The sequence below is a fragment of the Nymphaea colorata genome, chromosome 12, assembly GCF_008831285.2.
Source record: "Nymphaea colorata isolate Beijing-Zhang1983 chromosome 12, ASM883128v2, whole genome shotgun sequence".
Lineage (NCBI taxonomy): Eukaryota > Viridiplantae > Streptophyta > Magnoliopsida > Nymphaeales > Nymphaeaceae > Nymphaea > Nymphaea colorata.
In genome coordinates, this window is record NC_045149.1 from 11,936,723 (window position 1) to 11,957,108 (window position 20,386).

The 20,386-nt window shown below is 37.8% G+C and overlaps 1 protein-coding gene across 12 annotated transcripts; it reads right to left on the minus strand.

Annotated features, from left to right (window-relative positions):
- Positions 1-1,109: 1,109 nt before the first annotated feature.
- LOC116265486 (pentatricopeptide repeat-containing protein At4g21065-like) lies at positions 1,110-13,946 on the minus strand. Of its 12 annotated transcripts, none has more exons than XR_004175076.2 (9): positions 13,639-13,945; positions 13,302-13,554; positions 11,572-11,675; positions 11,207-11,322; positions 10,914-11,011; positions 10,711-10,810; positions 4,179-4,277; positions 2,381-4,070; positions 1,110-2,279 (listed from the first exon to the last, which is right to left on the minus strand). XR_004175076.2 is itself a non-coding variant. In XM_031646098.2 (7 exons), the coding sequence occupies exons 6-7, from the start codon at positions 4,211-4,213 to the stop codon at positions 2,543-2,545; spliced, it is 1,563 nt and encodes a 520-aa protein (XP_031501958.1). In that variant the 5' UTR covers positions 4,214-4,277; positions 10,711-11,092; positions 11,202-11,322; positions 11,572-11,675; positions 13,302-13,554; positions 13,639-13,945; the 3' UTR covers positions 1,110-2,542. The 12 variants fall into 12 exon arrangements, 1 of the variants encoding a protein (XP_031501958.1); XR_007574853.1 differs by having other exon boundaries at positions 10,914-11,016; XR_004175075.2 differs by having other exon boundaries at positions 10,914-11,027.
- Positions 13,947-20,386: the final 6,440 nt, after the last annotated feature.

Sequence of the window (20,386 nt, forward strand, 5' to 3'; positions counted from 1 at the left end):
CTCTTTGAAGCCTGATGGTGTAGGGATCAATAGCAACAAAGGTATCATGCAGGATTTCTGCAATGGATCTGAAGATCACCTCAATCCACACTCCACAGGTTGGATGCCAGCTTCAGCAACTGAATCCACAGCGGCACCCGAAGGTTGGATTCTATATCCATGTCAAGAGATGGATTCCACCGGTTGGCAACAAAGTTTTTTCATAGAACTCTCCATGCCTTGCCTTAAGACAGTCCACAAGTCTTCCTTTAATGCAAACCGAACCAGAAATCCCCCTTTACTCAGCGGAGTAAACTGGGGTAGGAGGGTAGTTTTCCAACCTTTATTGAGGGCTTCCGAAGCAAACTTCCAATGTACACTGATCACTCAGTACCATGAAAGAAACACCCTAACATGGACCAAAAAAACGGCTGTCATGGATTCCAGGGATGTTCTGGGGATGACCATACGATGAATCCCTATGGATTGGATGATTTAGAGCTCTTGACGATGCTGTCCATCCACTACGCCAGCCCCAGGAACAAGTAGGAGTTCTGAACCCTGGGTTGATGGAGCATTGATTACCGCCAGAGGTGCCCGCACTGATTCCCTCAGGTACTCCCTCTTCAGGAACCATGGTGTCTCCGCTCCCACCATGCCATTGAGTTGAGCAAAAGAGCGAGTATCTTCAGGCGTGGGACGCTCCCAGTCGACCCCCCTCATCTCATCGTTAGGGAGAAAGGAACCGCCTGAGACATCCACAAAAGGTTGCTGGAACATAGCATTGGCCACAGGACAGCCAGCGACCATGAGACGCGAGAGGGGCTCAGCAGCTAGAGAGCCGAAACCCTAGTGGCGAGTCTCTCAGCTTTCTAAATAATCAAATCTACTAATCATGTCTATTAGGCAAGCATAAGCACAAAATTTATGCATTCATCACTTTCTCCTGTCAGCCTAGCACCATTAAAGGTCAGAACCCAAGGTCTAAATGTCATTTGTGACAAAATGCATACAAAAATTTCACTATTGTACCACTTCCTAGATGTAAATTGTCCTTCCCTCTCGAGAGTTCAGCCTCCCATATCACACGTCGTAGATGACCAAACAATCACAAAAAAGAGAAAGCAATGGAATCAAGGGAGATAACATATAACTTAAAGTCAAAACTTAATAATAAAACAGTAGAAAGAGGTGGCATTGGGTGTAATGATTTATGTCCATTCCAAAGCGCTCAAGATCAAGAGGGGACTGTCTTCTCTGTTAACCAAGTATAGGTGGGAACTTGTCAAGGATTTTACATCTATTTATAAGGTTATGTCCATTGGGACAGAGGACTTTCAGTAGGCTATGATTGGGGGAAATTGTGAGCAAAATAGTCAAAGTGTGACAAATCTCCACCGCTTGAGCCATTGATATCCTCTGCATTGCCAACTACTTGTGATAGTCTTCAAGCTGCTTCTGGTTTTGCTACAGATCTTGGTAGTCTTTGAGCTGTTTGTGGCACTACCGAATATCTCGAGCTTCTTCTCATGTAGCTTCAAACTCTGGTTGGTCCTTCCACTTTACCCAGATATCGAGTAATCTGATCACTAGCCTTCCAAAAAATAGTCTATCAAATAATCCACTTCGTTAATTGATGTAAGGTGAAGTATTGGATCCCATCTGTCCTCATTCATCCATGTCTTCAGGGTCTTCATGGTAAACGATGAAATGAACAAAATATCCTACTATTCACCACACCACTCCAATCTAACTACATTCTAGCTAACAAATGAACCGTGAAAACAACACAAATTCTAACCCTCGATTAAAGTAAGACTCTAGACATGCCGGACAGAAGGATGGATTTCTGTCTTAGATGACAGAGATGAAGAAAAATGACCAAAATAACCATAGTACCTACAATACCCTATATTATGCAAAATATAATACACGGAGCTATTCAAAAATAGCTCAGATCAGGGGGGAAATGGTGCCCAAATTTGATAAAACCTGTATAATCCTCTTTCTAACAATTCAAAAAAAAAAGTCCATTTTGAAGAACAAAGAATTTGCTTTATTGATTTTTGCATAATATTTGGTACTTCAATCCTAAAGCTAACCTAAATGACTACTGAAATCCATAAATCACACTCTAGTTTCTTCTATTACCTACAAACGACGAGGAATGACAGTTCCCGATCAACATCCTTTCATAGAGCTCTTCCAGCCTCAACTTCTTAAATGCTACTTAGATACCCTCTGCAGGTGGGGCAGCTGGCGGCGACATGGAATAAATGGTCACCTAGCTCCTCGGGTAGCTGAAAATTGTAATTTCTCAGATATGAAAATTATATATATGGCATTCAAGAAATTCATCCAAAATTTATCAAGCTATTTCCAAGCTCTGGCTTTGGCTCACCTCTGTCCATCATGTGCTGTCTCACCTTCACAACATCTTTGCACCTATTCTTTGTGGCAAACATGTTGGAAAGAACATAATCTGCACTACAGTTTCTGCTTTGGAATGCATGGTCAGATATCTCTTCAGGTAGCTGGAAATTGTGAATTTTAACAAAGAAGGTTACATGCAGCATCCAAGAATTGGTCCCAAATCTATCAAGCTATTTCCAGGTTCTGGCTTTTGCACTCCTCTGTCTCTCATGTGCTGCCTCACCATCACAACGTCCTTCCATCTATTCTTTGTTGCATACATGTTTGAAAGAAGAACATAATCTCCACTGTGATCTGGCTCCAAATGAAGAAGATGCCTTCGCACATGTTCTGCTAGCTCAACCTTGCCATGCACCCGGCATGCACCTAACAAAGTCCTCCACATGATTGCATTTCTATATTCACCTGGGATTCTTTGTATGAATGCATATGCTTCATCAACAAACCCCGCCCTCCCTAGCAGATCAATCATAGAACCATAGTGCTTGGCACCTGGACTTATTCCATATCTCATTACCATTCCATTAAAATGCTTCTTCGCCTCATCAACTAAACCAGCATGACTGCAAGCACATAGAACACTAAGAAAAGTAACACTGTTCGGTGGCACTTTCCCAAGACTTTCCATCTCTGAAAACACTCGTAAGGCCTCTCTAGCATGACCATGAATGGCAAGCCCTTGTATCATAGCATTCCAAGAGATTTCATTCTTCTCAAGCATTTGATCAAAGATCTGGCGTGCATCATTGATCTGTCCACATTTTGCATACATGTCAACTAAAGAGTTTCTGATCGAGACAAGTTCGCCATATCCACCTAAAACTGCATATGAATGAACTAATCTACCATAACCTAGAGCACCCATCTTAGCACATGCAGAGAGAATAACTACCAATGTGATTTCATCTGGCATAATACCCATCTTTTGCATTCTTTGGAAAAATATCAAGGCATCCTCCGGCATATCACAATGGAGACAGCCATCAATGATGGCATTCCAAGTTATCAAGTCAGGTTGAACCATTTCACTGAATGCTTTTTGTGCACTTGTGATACACTTACACATCGCATACATGTGAACAAGAGTGTTTCTAACAAAAGCATGTGCATCCAAACCATGCTTAACACAAGTGGAGTGGACTTGTTCACCCAATTCAAGCAATGCTAACTGCCCACATATTTTAAGCAAGAAAGAAAATGTGAAGTTATCCTGTAGTGTCACAGCTGAATCTGAAGATTTCTGCATCCTTTGGTAGAGAACAATGGCTTCTATTGGGTTCTTGGTTCTTCCAAATCCTCTTATCATGGTATTCCATATAAATCCATCTGGGTTATCCATCTGATTGAACACAGAGAGAGCATAATCCATTGTTGGGGATGTTACTACTGATGATGCAGCATCCACACAAAAAAGAATTAGTTTGCTTGCCACAAATACATCCTGATGGAGTCCAAACTTCACAACTTGAGCATGCACCATTTGCAACCTCTTCAAGTCAGAACAACGTTTGAAGAGAAAAATTAGCCTTTCCTCTACACGCTTACTGGAGCCATCTGTTCTCCTTGGTGGTTTCCTGAACAATTTTACTGAAGAACCCATAGAATGGTATAGAGAAGAACAAACAACGAGTAATGAAGAACATACATGCAGTTGTGACCTAGACAATCCAAAAATAAGGTTAGAATTGCATTACTGATGACAAGAGAAGAAAATCAATACATGCTTAATGAAATAGCTAATCAAAGACAATCATACAGCAGATTACCACAATGTGTTTACACACCGTGCCACATGCACCATATGTATTTTGAGCAGTGTACTCTTTAAGCTATGGTCTCCGAAGGTAATTGGACTGCATTAGTCTCTGCCAAAAAAATGATGTACTCAAATTTCTTTCTTTTATCATGTCAACATCTAGAATATTCAAGGATGGCCGTTGGTAATTGGCCTACGATTGATTAGAGAACATTTTGATTGACCTAAATGGAACCTAGCTAAAAGTAAGAAACTTTTTGTAAGGCAGAGCAACAGATATTCTGGTTTGACAGTTCTATCTCTGCTGGAACTTAAAAATTTACGATCAGGAAAGGAGACACAACAGGTACTTGGCATTGATCATAACTTACCACCTGCTTATAATTTCCCATACCAACTATGCGTAGCCAACAAAATAACAAGTAAAACAACTACCACAAAACTACCAGAGAATTACGTGATTACTTATACAGGATAAACATGAAACAATATTTTTGGTCAGACACAATGTACCTCTATAACAATTAGACTTCTTGTTTTCTTGGACGTGGATCATTATCCATACCATCTCAAACAATTGGACTACTACTCTTCCTGGGCATGATCAGAATTTTCACCCTATAACTAAACCGACATCAATCATATAGCCAACAGAATGGTTTGTAAAAATCACCTATTACAGAACTACTGGGAGAAATACATTATTAGTTCTGTAGAAGAAACACGTAACAATGTTTTCGGATGATGTGCTTCTCAAGCAATTAGAGTTCTAAGTTTCCTGGGATGAATCATAACCTATATCACCGCCTTACAACTAAACACATATCAATCATCTAGCCAGCAGAATAGTTTCTAAAACACCTATACTAGGAAAAATGGTGTAAGAAGGCCTCTTAACAATGAGAGTCATAAACTGACTTGAAGATCTCTCTCAGATAGCTTTTTCACAGATTGCACACACAAATGCAACAGAAAAACAAACTCACAAGGCCCAAGTGCCATATGGCACAAAATTCAATATGAACATACAATCCATCACACACACACACACTGTAAATCAGACCCAAATTAGGCAAATACTTCAAGAATATCACTCTTGAATCTCCCACTAGCTCAACAAGACAATACACAAGAGTCCTCTAACAAGAGGATAAAGAAAATATATTGATCTTCAGCCAAACAAGGCAAAAACTACAAGATGTGGCTTAACAAGCCATACATTAAAAGGGGACAACAATCCCTTATTTATAATACAAGGGAAGAAGAGAGGAGGAGAGGAAATGGCTGTTGGGCCATTTCCAACGGCTAGAATTCTAGCCATTGGAGAGAGGCCCAACAGCTAGTTCCTCTCTTAACTAATAATAAAGGTGTAAAAAGAAATAGAAAAATACATAAAAGAAAATGAAAAATTACAAGTATGACCTAGGTACCCTAAAATATACACATATCTATATATGTAAGACATATATTAGCACACTAATATATGTAATGTACATGCACATAGATATATATATATATATATATATATATATATAGGAATACATACATTCTAACATCCCCCCTCAAACTTACGGTGTGATAACCGAAAGTTTGCCAAGGAGAAATTGAAACCTCGCAGCAGCAAGAGCCTTGGTAAAGAAATCTCCTAGTTGATATTCAGAGTGAACATAGGAGAGATCTATGTTTTTCTGAAGGAACTCTTCACGAACATAATGACAGTCCATCTTTATATGCTTTGTTCTTTCATGAAATGTGTGATTGCTAGCAATATAGATTGCACTTTTGTTGTCGCAGCAAAGCTTGACAGGATTCATGATATGAATTCTCATGTCCTTCAATAAGCTTTTGAGCCACACTATCTCCATTGTTGTAGTTGCCATCGCACGATACTCAGCTTCTGTTGATGATAGTGACACCTTATTTTGTTTCTTGCATCGCCAGGAGATTAAGGAATCACCTAAAAACACACAAAAACCAGTGGTGGAGTGCCTATTGTTGGGATCTCCACCCCAATCAACATCTGTATAAGCAACTAATTCTAATATAGAAGAGGAAGACAGAAAGTCCTTTGTTGATAGTGTTTTTCACATAACGGACAATCCGCATTGCCGCTCCCATGTGCACTGAGGTGGGTCTTTGTTGAAATTGGCTTATCACATACACAGCATTAGCAATGTCAGGTCTGGTGATGGAGAGATACGAGAGAGCACCAACTATTTGCCGAAAAGGAGTGGGATTCTCCAATATCTCTCCATCATCAATTTTCATTTTTACTCCCAGTGCTTCTGGAGTATCCACAACTTTGTCATCTGAGATACTTGTTCTGTCAACTAATTCACTGGAAAACTTCATTTGAGAAAGAAGATAACCCTGTTTGCTATAAGCAACTTCAATTCCAAGAAAATAAGTTAGTCTTCCCAAATCAGTCATCTGAAAGCATTTGTTAAGAAAATTTTTTACCTCTATAATCCCTTTATCATCACTTCCAGTAATAACCATATCATCAACATACAATAATAAAACAATTACACCTACGGAGGTGGTTTTTACAAACATGGCAGTGTCAGAGTAGCAAGATTGAAAACCTTGATTAAACATGACACTACTAAACTTATCAAACCAGGCCTTGGGAGCTTGTTTTAAACCATAAAGGGCTTTCTTAAGACGTAAAACTTTGTTTTGAGGTAGATCAAAACCAGGGGGAGCACTCATGAAAACTTCTTCCTGCAGGTGACCATTTAAGAAAGCATTTTTAACATCCATTTGAAAAATAGTCCAATGTTTAACAGAAGCAATGGCAATAAGAGTTCTAACAGAAGTCATGCGAGCAACAGGAGCAAAGGTTTCTTCATAATCAATCTCATATTCTTGAGCATATCCCTTGGCAACAAGTCTAGCCTTGTATCTTTCTAAGGTTCCATCACTTCTAGTTTTGATTTTATAGATCCATCTACATCCAATAGTCTTTTTCCCGGTTGGTAGAGGCACAATATCCCAAGTCTCATTGCTTTCAAGAGCTTTAAGTTCAACATTCATGGCTTCAATCCAATTGGGATCTTCCTTGGCTTCAAGGTAAGAAGATGGCTCATAAAAAGAATGATGTGCCATAAGACAAGCTCGAAATTTTGGAGAAAAAGACTCATAAGAGATAAATCTTTGAGGAGGTCTAGTGTGCCTTTGGGATCTCCTAGGGAGAGATTGATTAGTTTCTTGATTTTGGGGATCTCTTCTTCTATAAACTAAGATCTCTTTTGGAGGAATCAAATGAGTAGAATTGTCATTGTTGACTTCTTCAATTGGCACTTCTACAACTTTATCGGGTTCATTATCATCAATATCATCATCATCATCAATATCATTAGTCCAAAGAAAAGTATAATCTTCTAGTTTCTTGGGTTCATCTTTGAAACCATCTTCATTTTCTAGAAAGATCACATTTCTAGAAACATAAACTTTATCTCTTTCAATATCATAACATCTATAACCCTTTTGAGTTTCGGAATACCCAATAAAAACACAAGAAATGGCTTTGGAAGAAAGCTTGTCATCTTTGTCACTTAACACAAAACATTTGCAACCAAAGACTTTAAGTCTATTGTAATTAGGTTTAACATGATGAAGTTTTTCAAAAGGAGAAATATCTTTCAAAAGTTTGGTAGGCATTCTATTAATTAAATAGGTTGAAGTCAAAACAGCCTCAGCCCAAAAATTTTTGGGAACATTTTTAGATAAAAGAAGGGCTCTAGTAGTTTCAATAATGTGCCTATGTTTATGCTCGGCCACTCCGTTTTGTTGTGGAGTGTTAGGACAAGATCTTTGATGAATAATGTCTTTTTCTTTTAGAAATTTTTGAAATTCATTTGACATAAATTCTCCTTTCGAATCACTTCTAAAGACTTTGATGTTTGAGCCAAATTGGGTATAGATCATGTTGTAGAAATTCTTAAAGTTTGTGAAAACCTCCGATTTGTGTTTGAGAAAGTAAACCCAAGTATGCCTAGAATAATCATCAATAAAAATCACATAGTACAATAATCCTCCTTTCGACATAATAAGAGCGGGCCTCCACACATCCGAATGCACTAAATCAAAAGATTTTTGGGCAATAAAGTTTCTATTATCAAAAGGTAAGGCTTTCATTTTAGCCTTGATACAATCATTACAACAAAAGTTCTTTTGACAAAATTCTCCATGAAGGGAAGATGAGACATTTTTTCTATATTGGTATGTCCAAGTCTTTGATGCCAAGTTTGAATGTCATATTTTTTGGAGATATTGCAAGATGGTCTTGAAAGGTCCAAAAAGTCTATGTAGTAGAGATCTTTTGTTCTAAAACCTTCCCCAATCGTCTTCTTGGATACTCGGTCCTGTATCAAACATTTGGATTGTGAGAAGATTATATCAAAACCAAGGTCAGCTATTTGAGAAACGGACAATAAATTTAAGCTTAATTTAGGAATGCGTCTTACTTGAGGTACTTTTAAAGTTTTGGATCCAAAATCTAGGTCAAGATTTCCAATAAAATCAATTTCAAGAGAAGTACCATCTGCCGTTTTCACAAAGGAATAAGAATCATTTTTAGTGCATTCGGTGAGAAGGGATCCACAAGGCGTCATATGAAAAGATGCACCCGAATCAATAATCCAAGAATACTTACTTGAAGAAGTAGATGCCACGGTAGCTCCCAAAGTTGAAGGTGTGCCTCCTCCCTTTAGAAACGGTTGAAGAGCACTTATGAGTTGATCAAGTTGGAATGAGCTTGCTTCTTTTCTTTCTTCTTGAATTGGAGCCGCAACATTGCTTCTTTTGTCAAAAGTTCTAAGTTTTGGACATCTTGGCTTGGTATGTCCTTCTTGACAATGATAGCAAATAACTTTTCTTCTTGCTCCTTCATTTGTACGATTGAAGTGAGGAGGTCTATAAGGTCTCAAATGGGCCCCCGGCCTAGATGTGGCAAGCACATTGTTGACTTTCTCTTTATCAAGACAAAGACGATTTTCCTCCATTTGAAGCTCCGCAATAGCCTCATTCATAGATGGTGTTTTAGAACAATAAAGTAAAGCGGTTTTGACACCATCAAATTCCGGTCTAAGACCTATGATAAACTTGTAAAACTTGTCACGTTGTATTTGCTTTTCTCTAAGAATAAGATCTTGTGTCCAATGTGGTTCAAAAATACTCAATTCATCATACAATTGATCCATTTCAGCCACATAATCTTTAATAGGTCTATCTCCTTGTTGAAGATTGTGAATTTTGAGTTGAACATGATGCATATAAGCAACATCTCTCATGGTATGAGTTTTCTTTAGATATTCCCAAGCTTCTAGGGCAGAATTTAATTTAGAGATTTGCCCGCTAGTAGCATTGTCAACACAAGTCAAGATCCAAGTAATGATTTTGTGATGACCAACACTCCATTCTTCCCATTTCTTGTTGTATTCAGCCATTACCTTTTCTTTTTCGGTTGCATCCAATTCCATAGCCCTTCCATCAACAACTTTCGTAAGGACTAGTTGTGGTTCAAGTTTTGTCCCATCAACTAGTCCCCAAAGGCTTTTACTACGAATAAAGTGTTTCATAGTTCTAGCCCATTGTATGTAATTCGTTGATGAGAGTTTGGAAAATGGAAGAGAAGAGACTTTGTCATCCATGGGCACAATCAACAAGGTAGATCCACTTACAAGTTATGAAGAAGATGGCAGCCACGTGAAAAGAAGTCCACGGCAAGGATAAAAACTCAGCAACAATAGAAACCAGTCACCCTTCCAATAGCCACGAGCTCACCACCAAGGGAGCTAAATTCCGTCAAGAAATCACCAAAAAGAAGCCAGCAAAAACACTCTTCTTCTTTGTGAAAAACAGCAGCAAGCAATATCTCAAACACTTGGAGTGTTTCACAGCTCCAACGTAGGAGTAAAAACTGAACCTTCAATCTTGAACGGCAGCAAGACAAAGAGCCAAAGACGTGGCTCTGATACCATGTAAATCAGACCCAAATTAGGCAAATACTTCAAGAATATCACTCTTGAATCTCCCACTAGCTCAACAAGGCAATACACAAGAGTCCTCTAACAAGAGGATAAAGAAAATATATTGATCTTCAGCCAAACAAGGCAAAAACTACAAGATGTGGCTTAACAAGCCATACATTAAAAGGGGACAACAGTCCCTTATTTATAATACAAGGGAAGAAGAGAGGAGGAGAGGAAATGGCTGTTGGGCCATTTCCAACGGCTAGAATTCTAGCCGTTGGAGAGAGGCCCAACAGCTAGTTCCTCTCTTAACTAATAATAAAGGTGTAAAAAGAAATAGAAAAATACATAAAAGAAAATGAAAAATTACAAGTATGACCTAGGTACCCTAAAATATACACATATCTATATATGTAAGACATATATTAGCACACTAATATATGTAATGTACATGCACATAGATATATATATATATATATATATATATATATATATATATATAGGAATACATACATTCTAACACACACAGAGTAGAGTAATCTAGAGAAGCCAGAAAAGGCACCACACCTGAGTCGAATGAGCCGATGCTGCTGACTTCACACACCCTTTTATGTCAAAGTCCAGTGTGCACCCAACTTCAGTCAACATTGAATCGAGTGCAGACAAACTCCTCATACGGGAAAAAAATTTGTCATTCTGTATAGATTCAGGAAAAAAAGAAAAAGAAAAAGGACCTTTTTTCAGATTCGATTTTAACCCCATGGACTAACTTGTTCGTCACCAGAGGGCTCCTCATCTCCGTCTTTGCTTTTGCCAACCAGCAAGGTATCAACTCGCCACCAAACAAGATAATCCCATCGTGCATCATCTAACCTTCAAAAACCCTTCAATAGACTCAGCCACTCAGGTAACCAAATTTTTGTTTGCTTCCTTCGAAATCCAAAGGAACCTGGCAAAAGAATATAAGAGAGTAAATAAACTAGGAAAAAACGCTTCAATCTCAATTGATCCTCATAAAGCTTGTTCTATATTGCACCTGAAGATGCTATTCAACATACCTTACCTCAAACGTCCCCAGTTTTTCGCAGATAAACAGATTTGAGTAGCTTATTCTGACAAAGGCCCATACAGCATGCTCAGCCTGATTCCTCCAAATCCATGCGTTCCCTCCTTTTCATTCTATTATGACAATGACACCATACTTCATGAAGTCGAAAGGAAAAGCTCAAGACTTAAGAACAGGAAGTTCTGTTCTATATATTCTCACAAAGTAACAGGGTACCGTCATTTAAAGGGTTGCACTCGGCCGTAAAGTAACACAAAATTCTGGACTAAAGTAGTCTAACAGAAAATCCTATTTACAATAACAGCAATTCACCAAAAAAATGGAGATAATATGTACAAATAAGGCAAAGTCATCACAAGTACCTTCAATGTTATTGTACCAATGAATCCCCCTTTCACGATAACTGGAAGTTTGAGAGAATTTAAAGCTTTGGCCTTCAATTGTAGGTCTCTCAGGATAACATCACCTGCAACAAAATGATGATATATGTTTTAAATAATACAATGTGCCACAGAAAACAGAAGACATACTAAGCATCCAATGACAAAATAGTGCACATTAAGATGATATAATATGCATAATAGCAATGGCATTCTGATACACATCCATTGATGGTTCGTCTAAAGCATCCTTAGTCATGTCAGACTTAATGGAGATCATAATAGCCTACATTCTACTGCTTCTCGTTAGACACAGGTACAACCAATGCTCAGCAACAAGGATCAGTTTCACATAATAGCATCTATCTAAAGCTAGGAATGAACATCAACATAGGCAGCTCAAAAGAGCTACTGCAATCTGTAGACCAACGTGAAAGGTACTAGTTTTCTTGTGGCAGTTATGCTATGTCCCTGTACAATCAACATTCTCGTTAGACACAGGTACAACCAATGCTCAGCAACAAGGATCAGTTTCACATAATAGCACCTATCTAAAGCTAGGAATGAACATCAACATAGGCAGCTCAAAAGAGCTACTGCAATCTGTAGACCAACGTGAAAGGTACTAGTTTTCTAGTTGAGTGTCGAGGTATGCAATAGAAACTAAGATGTTGATTGTACAGGGACATAGCATAACTGCCACAAGAAATCGCATCACAAACACTGAAATGCTTAACAAGAAATAGAGGAAACCAATCTCATCTCACTCAGCCTTTTCATGTTTCTAAGGTCTCGACTTGATGAGAGCAGAAATTACAAGAAACAAGAGAAAAACAGCAAAACTGGATAAGAAAGAGGTAATAACAGAAGTTAGAGAACCTTATTTTTGTGACCAAGAGAACTATCCTCAGGGCGTTTTAAAAATATTATGATGTATTGTAAGTCTCAAACTAGCTTAGAAAGAAAAAAGTATCATGGTAGTTTTGAAATATCAGTAACCACAACATGACAGACTGAAACAATATGGTTGAAGTAGTAGATATGATGCCACATTTTGAGAGTCATTTTTTTATTTTGAAAATAATCCTTCCATCCTTCTTTAGAGTAAAGCCTGTCTTCAAGTTTTGGGTGGTTGGGGGAAGCAATCCTAGCCAAATTTGCACACAGAGACCAAGCATCCATCTGAAACAAAGCAAACAGGTAATGCCATTGACACCGTTTTACGGTCCAATATCAGAAGTCAGACACAGGTTCTTCAAGACCCTAAAAAACTAATCAGAACTCAATCCAAGTTGATTAAACAGATGATGATTAAAATTTTCAGTCACAAGATAAATACACGAGATGATAGACAAAATGTAATTAGACAACAAATTGTCATAGCCAATCTACTGGCCCCTTGTTATGTTAATGGAAAATGGTTTCTTTTATTCAGTTGTTCACAATAAGTGTAGGAAAAAGAGCAAGGTGGACCGTAACGTTAAAATGCAATTACCTATGCATGAAACAATACACTTAACAAAATAGGTATACAACAACCAGAAATGAACAATCTACTGTTAAAAACAGACGAGGCAGACTTAAACTAAAGTCGAGATATGCAATCGAAACTAAATGTTGATTGTACAGGGACATAGCATAACTGCCACAAGAAATCGCATCACAGACACTCAAATGCTTAACAAGAAATAGAGGAAACACGAAAATCATACCTAAAAACACCTCACGAGACGAGAAAAGAAAAGGAGAAGGAAACCAAAAGGCTGCACGACCTGTCCTATCTTTCACTGGCAATGACGCTCCAAACCAAACAACCGAAACCCTGCAAATCTGATGACTTCTGATCAACAAAACCGTAAACAAAATCCTGCACTTCTGACGACTTCCGATCGACAAATCCGCTGACCAAGGAACCTCAGCCTTCAAAAGAGCAGGAGCAGGTCCAATGGCAGTGAGGCGGTGAGCCTGTGAGGATGAGGTCACGAGAGTTTTAAGAGAGAGAGAGAGAGGCAAAGAGAGAACGCATGAAAGAGGGGAAATGTTACATACCTGATACCGATGGCAGTTCGGCAGAGATGGATGACGGGATGTTGGTAGGCAGGTGGCTAGATGCCGGACGGTGAACTCGTTTATTGTTTTCAGTATATTTGTAAGTTCGAGCGAGTTCCAGTCGAGCTCGAATTGACTCGACTCGTTGTGCAGCCCCAGATGGGCAACACACCCTCTGTCTTCTCTTCTCTTTGCTCCCCCCAACACACTCTCTGTCTTCTCTTCTCTTTGCTCCTCCTCCTCCTGCGAGCCGTGGTCGTAAACCCTCCTTTCCCTCCCCCTCAGTCTCCCAATCCCTCAGTCTTCCCCTCTGTATCTTCCCCTACCAATCCTTGTTTCCCCTTCTTTCCCCTCCCCTCTGTATCTTCCCCTACCAATGCTTGTTTCCCCTTCTTTCCCCTCCCATCTCTTCCCCTCTGTATCTTCCCCTACCAATGCTTGTTTCCCCTTCTTTCCCCTCCCCTCTCTTCCCCTCTGTATCTTCCCCTACCAATGCTTGTTTCCCCTTCTTTCCCCTCCCCTCTCTTCCCCTCTGCTTTCTCCCCAACTTCTCCTCCTCGCCACTCTCTCTTCCATGTGCGAGGTTCAATTGGAGCAGCAGTAGACCGATTGGTTCCCATTTTCAAGTACATGTTTTACTAAGTTATTCTTCGCTTTTTTCTACCCATTTGACATGTTGCTTTTGTAGCTGATGTTATGGTGAGCGTTTTCTCAGTTTATTGCTCGAATGAAATTTTGTTGTGTTGCTAGTTTTGCAATATTGTTAGTTTGTGCATATCATCAAACAGTTTTAGACCATGATTGGATTCATATCTTAATAACTTGGAGAAGAATGAGAAAAATAGCAGATGTAAGAAGGAGTTGGGGGTTTATGATGTATTTGGTATGTAGTAGGAGAATAAGATGACATATTATTGGTTAGGAAATAACTCCGTTGTGTTCATGCATTAACCATATTAAAAGGGAGCTTCTTGATGATATTATGTTTGATTCAAATTGCAATTCAACAATTGCTCGTAATGCTCCTCGATGGACAAAATTCGTTTAGAAAAAATTCTTGATATCTACTGCTTCTTCTGACATCTAATTTGCTACTATTTCTAGTCAACTTTTCACCATAGTACTTCCTGAAAATCAGATAAAGCGATTAAATGGTGTGAAGATCAATGGCGGGCAGCTCTGATAACTGAGGCCATTGATGTAATTGTGGATCAATCTCACTGATACATATAGTAAAATATGGCGCAAAAGCAGGAAGACTTTTTTATGGGTGTGAAAATTATATAAGTTGAAAAATTGTGCTTCTTGAAATATATGAATGTGTGGCTTATTACTATTGACTGGTTTGTTTCTCTCATAGGAAACATAAACAACAATGTTTTGTCATTTTTTTTTATATGGTTTCGTAAAATTGATGGTTCATATGTGACGAAAAAAGACAAACTGCATTTTTACTCAACAAATTGAAGGATGCATGAAAACAATTATGTTTATGCCATTGTGAAGTTATGTAAGGAGCCATGTTGAAGATATAACTGGATGCACAAGTCGTTTAAATATTTTAAATATCAATGTAATTATTAATAGGTGAGTATCCTTTTATACTTAACAGGACGTGTAACTTAATTTGAGCAATACTGTACCCAACAATAATGGTAATGCCAGTGGAATGAACGAGTTGAAGTTCTAAAGGTGTTAGTTTTGAACAATATGGTGAACAAGGTGTTGCTTAAATATATAGTCACAAATAACGTCTCAAAATTTTAAATGGTGAGGTTTTTCTTCAGTCTTGAAAAAAATAGGAAAAACACGGTAAATTTTTCTTTAAAAAAAAAAAACTAAAAATGAAGGGAAAATAAAGCAAGTGAGAAACTAATAATACAAACATCGAAAAATAAGTAGATTTGCAACAAATAAAAAAAATTGAAAATAAAAAAAAAACTGTTTGACATGGAAAAACTGAAAAAAACGCAAAAAAAGCTTTAAGAACGCATTTTTTCGGTTTTAATGTTTTTTTTCAAAAAAATACATTTTTTAAAAGTTTAAACAGCTAGTTAATTTGTTGCCTTTTTTTCGTTTTATTTTTGAAAAAAACACGTTTTCTTTGACTATGCTTAAATATATGTACTTTTTGCGTTCGATTAGAAAATGCTTATTCGTTCGTTTGAAATTTGTGGCAAGAACATAAACCTAGCAACTCAATGGAATTGTGTTGTGCTCTCAAAGTCAGGGTGGGAATTGCGTTGTGCTCTCAAAGTCGGTTTCATCCCCCACTTTCTGCTCTGCAATGACTTTTAGGTTGTACGTTGGTAGGGATGACACATTTTATCATGAAAAATCTCCTAGGAGCGTACGCCCATCTTAGTCCAAACTGGGAAGCATGTCGTATGCATCTCATCTTGCATGTATTGAGCTCTTCTAGTCTCATTCAAAATATTTACACATCAATAATTTTGTTATCGTCAACCATAAAATAAATGACCGCATTCAAAATATTTACATGCCAATTATAAATTCTTATGGCTATGAACCGATTAACATAAAAGAGAAAACAAGTAATCATGATAAAATGATTCAACAGCTCATGTTGGAACAATAATGGAATAATTTAAAATTGAGTTAATACAACAGTTTTACAACCCCATGACACAGAATATTCGATAGACGTCCTTCGTCCATTTAATTCAGAAATTCTACACCCTTGCACCATTACTCATTTGCATGTTTGACTGCATGCTTTGAGCACACATAAATGAAAAAATAGTAATTGTCAAGCAACATTGAACACATTATAACATTCAAAATTAATTGGCAAACAAGAAGCGTAAGCTAGATAATATACTACTACGCTGACCTTCATCACCTATGCACGTGTAAAAACATGTAGTTTGGGACTACTAACACCTACACATAAAGAGACAATTCGCCATGCGAACACAAAAACACATTTAATCAAGTGCAAAAAAGTGATGCTAGTATCAAGATATGGTACCAATTTCAACATCATTACACATGTTACTCCCTGCTACAAATTTTAACCGTGGACAATCGCTAATATCATGGCCTGTTCCTCTACATGAGTGACATAAACTTTCCTTCCGCAATTTCACCATCATTTGAACTAGTCCTATAAACACATCAAATGAGTGTAGAAGATCACTTGCACATAGTATATAAATGTGTAGTATAAAACTTTACATGAATCTATGCAATTAATTTCTATATTTTCCAGGCGTGCAAACAATTTATCCAATTCATCTGCCTCTTCCTCATAACATTCATCACATGACATTCCTTTGTAATGCACCCATACGCCTTCAAATGAAGGATATTTTTCTTCATTATTAAATATGGCTTTGTATATGTCAATGCATGAGTAGATGCTCTCTTCACACTCTTCTTTGCATCTCTCATCCATCTTTTAGGTATATAAGTAGGCGACAATTTGCATATCTTCTCAGCGATAAACATTGTACAACATGTAACACCCACAGATTCTCCTAGCTTGCATCGACAGCTAGTGAAATGTTGGCTTATTGGATCATAAGAAATTTCATATTCCTTATCAATTGGGTCTCCTCTATCTATATGTTCACCTTCCATCACTTTGGTAATACTATATACTTTAGCCTCACCATCGAGTTAGTTAAGCGAAGCAGTGGAATAGACAGTTTGTGTGCACTCTTATTGGTGCTTCTTAAACATCTTTGGAGTGAAAGTATCCGCATATGAAGTTCCATAAGATGTCGTGTCTTCATAGGTATGGCCTCATTGTTCATTTTGAAATTCAATTCCTTTTCATAGTAGTGGTGCCTACTAATGGCCTCTTCATATTTTATAACAAATTCATATAGAGTTGTATGCTCATTCACCCGATTCTTAAAGTAGTAATTCATTTTTTCACTTCGTTGGGTTGTAAACGTTCTCATACATGAAAACATAACTTGAATAGGTTTTAGTCCATGTGGCTTTGTCCTTCCATAGATTCATAGCGCAATCTATACTTTTCAACTGGGGATATAAGAGATCATTTCATTCCATCTATTTTCAAATTCTTGAATTGATTCTGACCTTAGGTTTACTTCTGTTTATCCCCTATGATCATTGTCTAGTCAACCGTGTCCGTACCCATGCTAGGAGTTCTGCTATTATTTATTTTTCAAAAGAGGAAAAGCGACACTAGTGATCAGTCCAATCACACCAAATCAGATTTAAACAATAATGGTATCGTATTTGATGTCACTCTATACATGGTTTTACTTCGTGCCAACATAATGTTTCTGTCAGCTTGTCCAGATGAGCTAACAAAATACAGTAAAAAAATGGCTTTAGACTTTCCCAACCTTTGGGAGGATAAGAGAAGTCACGATATCCCACAGTCACCCTACATGCCATAGAAGCAACTACAAATAATTTCTAACTATAAAGTACACTTGGATGAGGGGGATTTGGATCAGTCCATAAGGTATATGTATATAGTTACAAGAAAAATGTTACTCCTCTATGATCTCTATGCAGATGTGGCAACCATGAGATGCTAAGTGAATTAATTTCACTCCTTTTATGCTGAACTGGGTGGGCAGCTGGAAGCTGTCAAAAGGCTTTTCACATGCTAATTGCAAAGTGAATATTTGAGCAAAAGGAGTTCAAAGATTATATGCCTATTAGAACAAATCACATGCCAACAATGTCGGACACCCTTAAGTTCAAAGAGAGCTGCATATGCAAATAGACATATAAGAACTTCACAAACAATGCATATGAATCATAGCAAAAATAGTATGTTGCTTGTGATTCATAGAAACAACCTTTAACTTGTCAAGATAAAAGTATTGCTCCATTTAAACAATACTAACTAAGCAGAGAGAAAATTGTCACAGAGCCACTTATTCCAAGTAAATGATTAGGAACCAGTTAGAAACTCTTAACCACTTGGGTAATAAGGAAGCAACTTATAGATCTACCATTATAAAGCATACAGAGCCACTTATTACAGGTAAATAATTACAAACCAGTAAGAAAATCATTAGAAAGAATGGGTAAGCAAATGACATGGACATGAAGAAAAAAGAGAGTTATGACAGTAAAACGTGTACAACACGCCATCATCAGAAAGTCATAAATAACGTCTCGGAGTTTTAAACGGTGAGGTTTTTCTCGGGTATAATACAGTAAACTTGAAAAAAATAGGAAAAATATGGTATTTAAAAATTTTTAAAAACTAAAAGTAGGAGAAAAATAAAATAAATGAGAAACTAGTTACACAAACATCACAAGAGAAGTAGATTTGCAACAACAAAAAATAAAAAATGAAAAAAAAACTGTTTGGCATTAAGAAAACTGAAAACATAAAAAAAGTGAAAAAACTTGAAAAAAGCGTTAAATGCGTTTTAACGTTTTTTTTTTTCAAAAAACGTGTTTTTTTTAAGTTTTTAACAGCCATTTAATTTATCGCGTTTTTTTCGAAAAAAAATGTGTGACCATGGTTTTGACTAAAAGATAAAGTAAAATGCAAGAAGATGATAGCATGCCTTCATCTGTTTTGACTAAAAGATAAAGCAAAAAGAAGCAAAAATCTGAACCTAAAATAAAATGTGAACCGGTTGGTCTATTGCAGCTCCAGTTGAACCTTGCATTCAATATGTAAGCAAGCTCTTGAATCGATTCACATGGGAAGAGACGGTGGTGGAGAACTTAGGGAGAAAACAGATGGGATCTGGAGTAGGATTGGGGTATGGAGGAAGGGGAAGAGAGGGGAGGGGAAAGAAGGGGAAACATGCATCGGTGAAGGAGGGGACGGAGGGAAAGACAGTGAAAGAAGGGAAATTGACGAGAGTGAAGCACTAGCAGAGACAAAAATTTTGGCTGGTGGGAGCACTAGTTCAATAACCTTAATGTTTTAAGGGGCACCTATATATATATATATATATATATATATATATATATATATATATATAAAGCCAAACAAACGAAATTATTAACATAAAAATAAGTAAGGTTTGTGAGGCTGGTGTGGGCAACTGCCCACACTAGCCACCATGTGGCTCTGCCACAGAGTGAAGGAGGGAGAAATTTAACTTGTAATCATCTGCCTTATGCCGTTCAATCCCACTCAATCAAACCGTGAAAATCCATGCAAAAAAAAAGGGGGGGCAAGGGTAGGGGGAAAACTCTTGCTGAATGCTCATTTCCACTCCTTGCGCACTCTCCCCTCCCTTCCCCTAGCCTCACTCCCCACCCACCTTCGCCCAAACCTCATTGGTAAGTGCTACAAGATCTCGTGCATTGGAACCCATGGTTATGGACCCGATCCAATATGCTACTGATAGATCTCTCCCAGAAACACTACACTTAGATTTATTGGATTTGTTGCTAAAATATCACTATTAAACATGAAACTCCAGGCGGATGGCCAGTGAAAGGATCTTCTGATCAATCCAGAGAGAATTTGGATGCCATTCGTAATGAGGATTCGAGCCAAACAATTTGTGTCTCACTAGACTATTATTCACCGAGAAGTCAGAAATGGATCTCTCTTGGACAGACCCTGACACCGTGGTTCGTAGCCACATGCTCTAATCCTCTAAGCTAACAAGCCCCATGGTTAGGAAAAATTGTATCCCGCAGAACTGTACATGCACCTTTCGATACATACGGTTCAAAAATTTGGAAAAAAAAAATCAATGTGTCGATTCTTTGATAATTCCATTATACATGATTGAGTTGCGAGAACTTCTGGATAGGTATC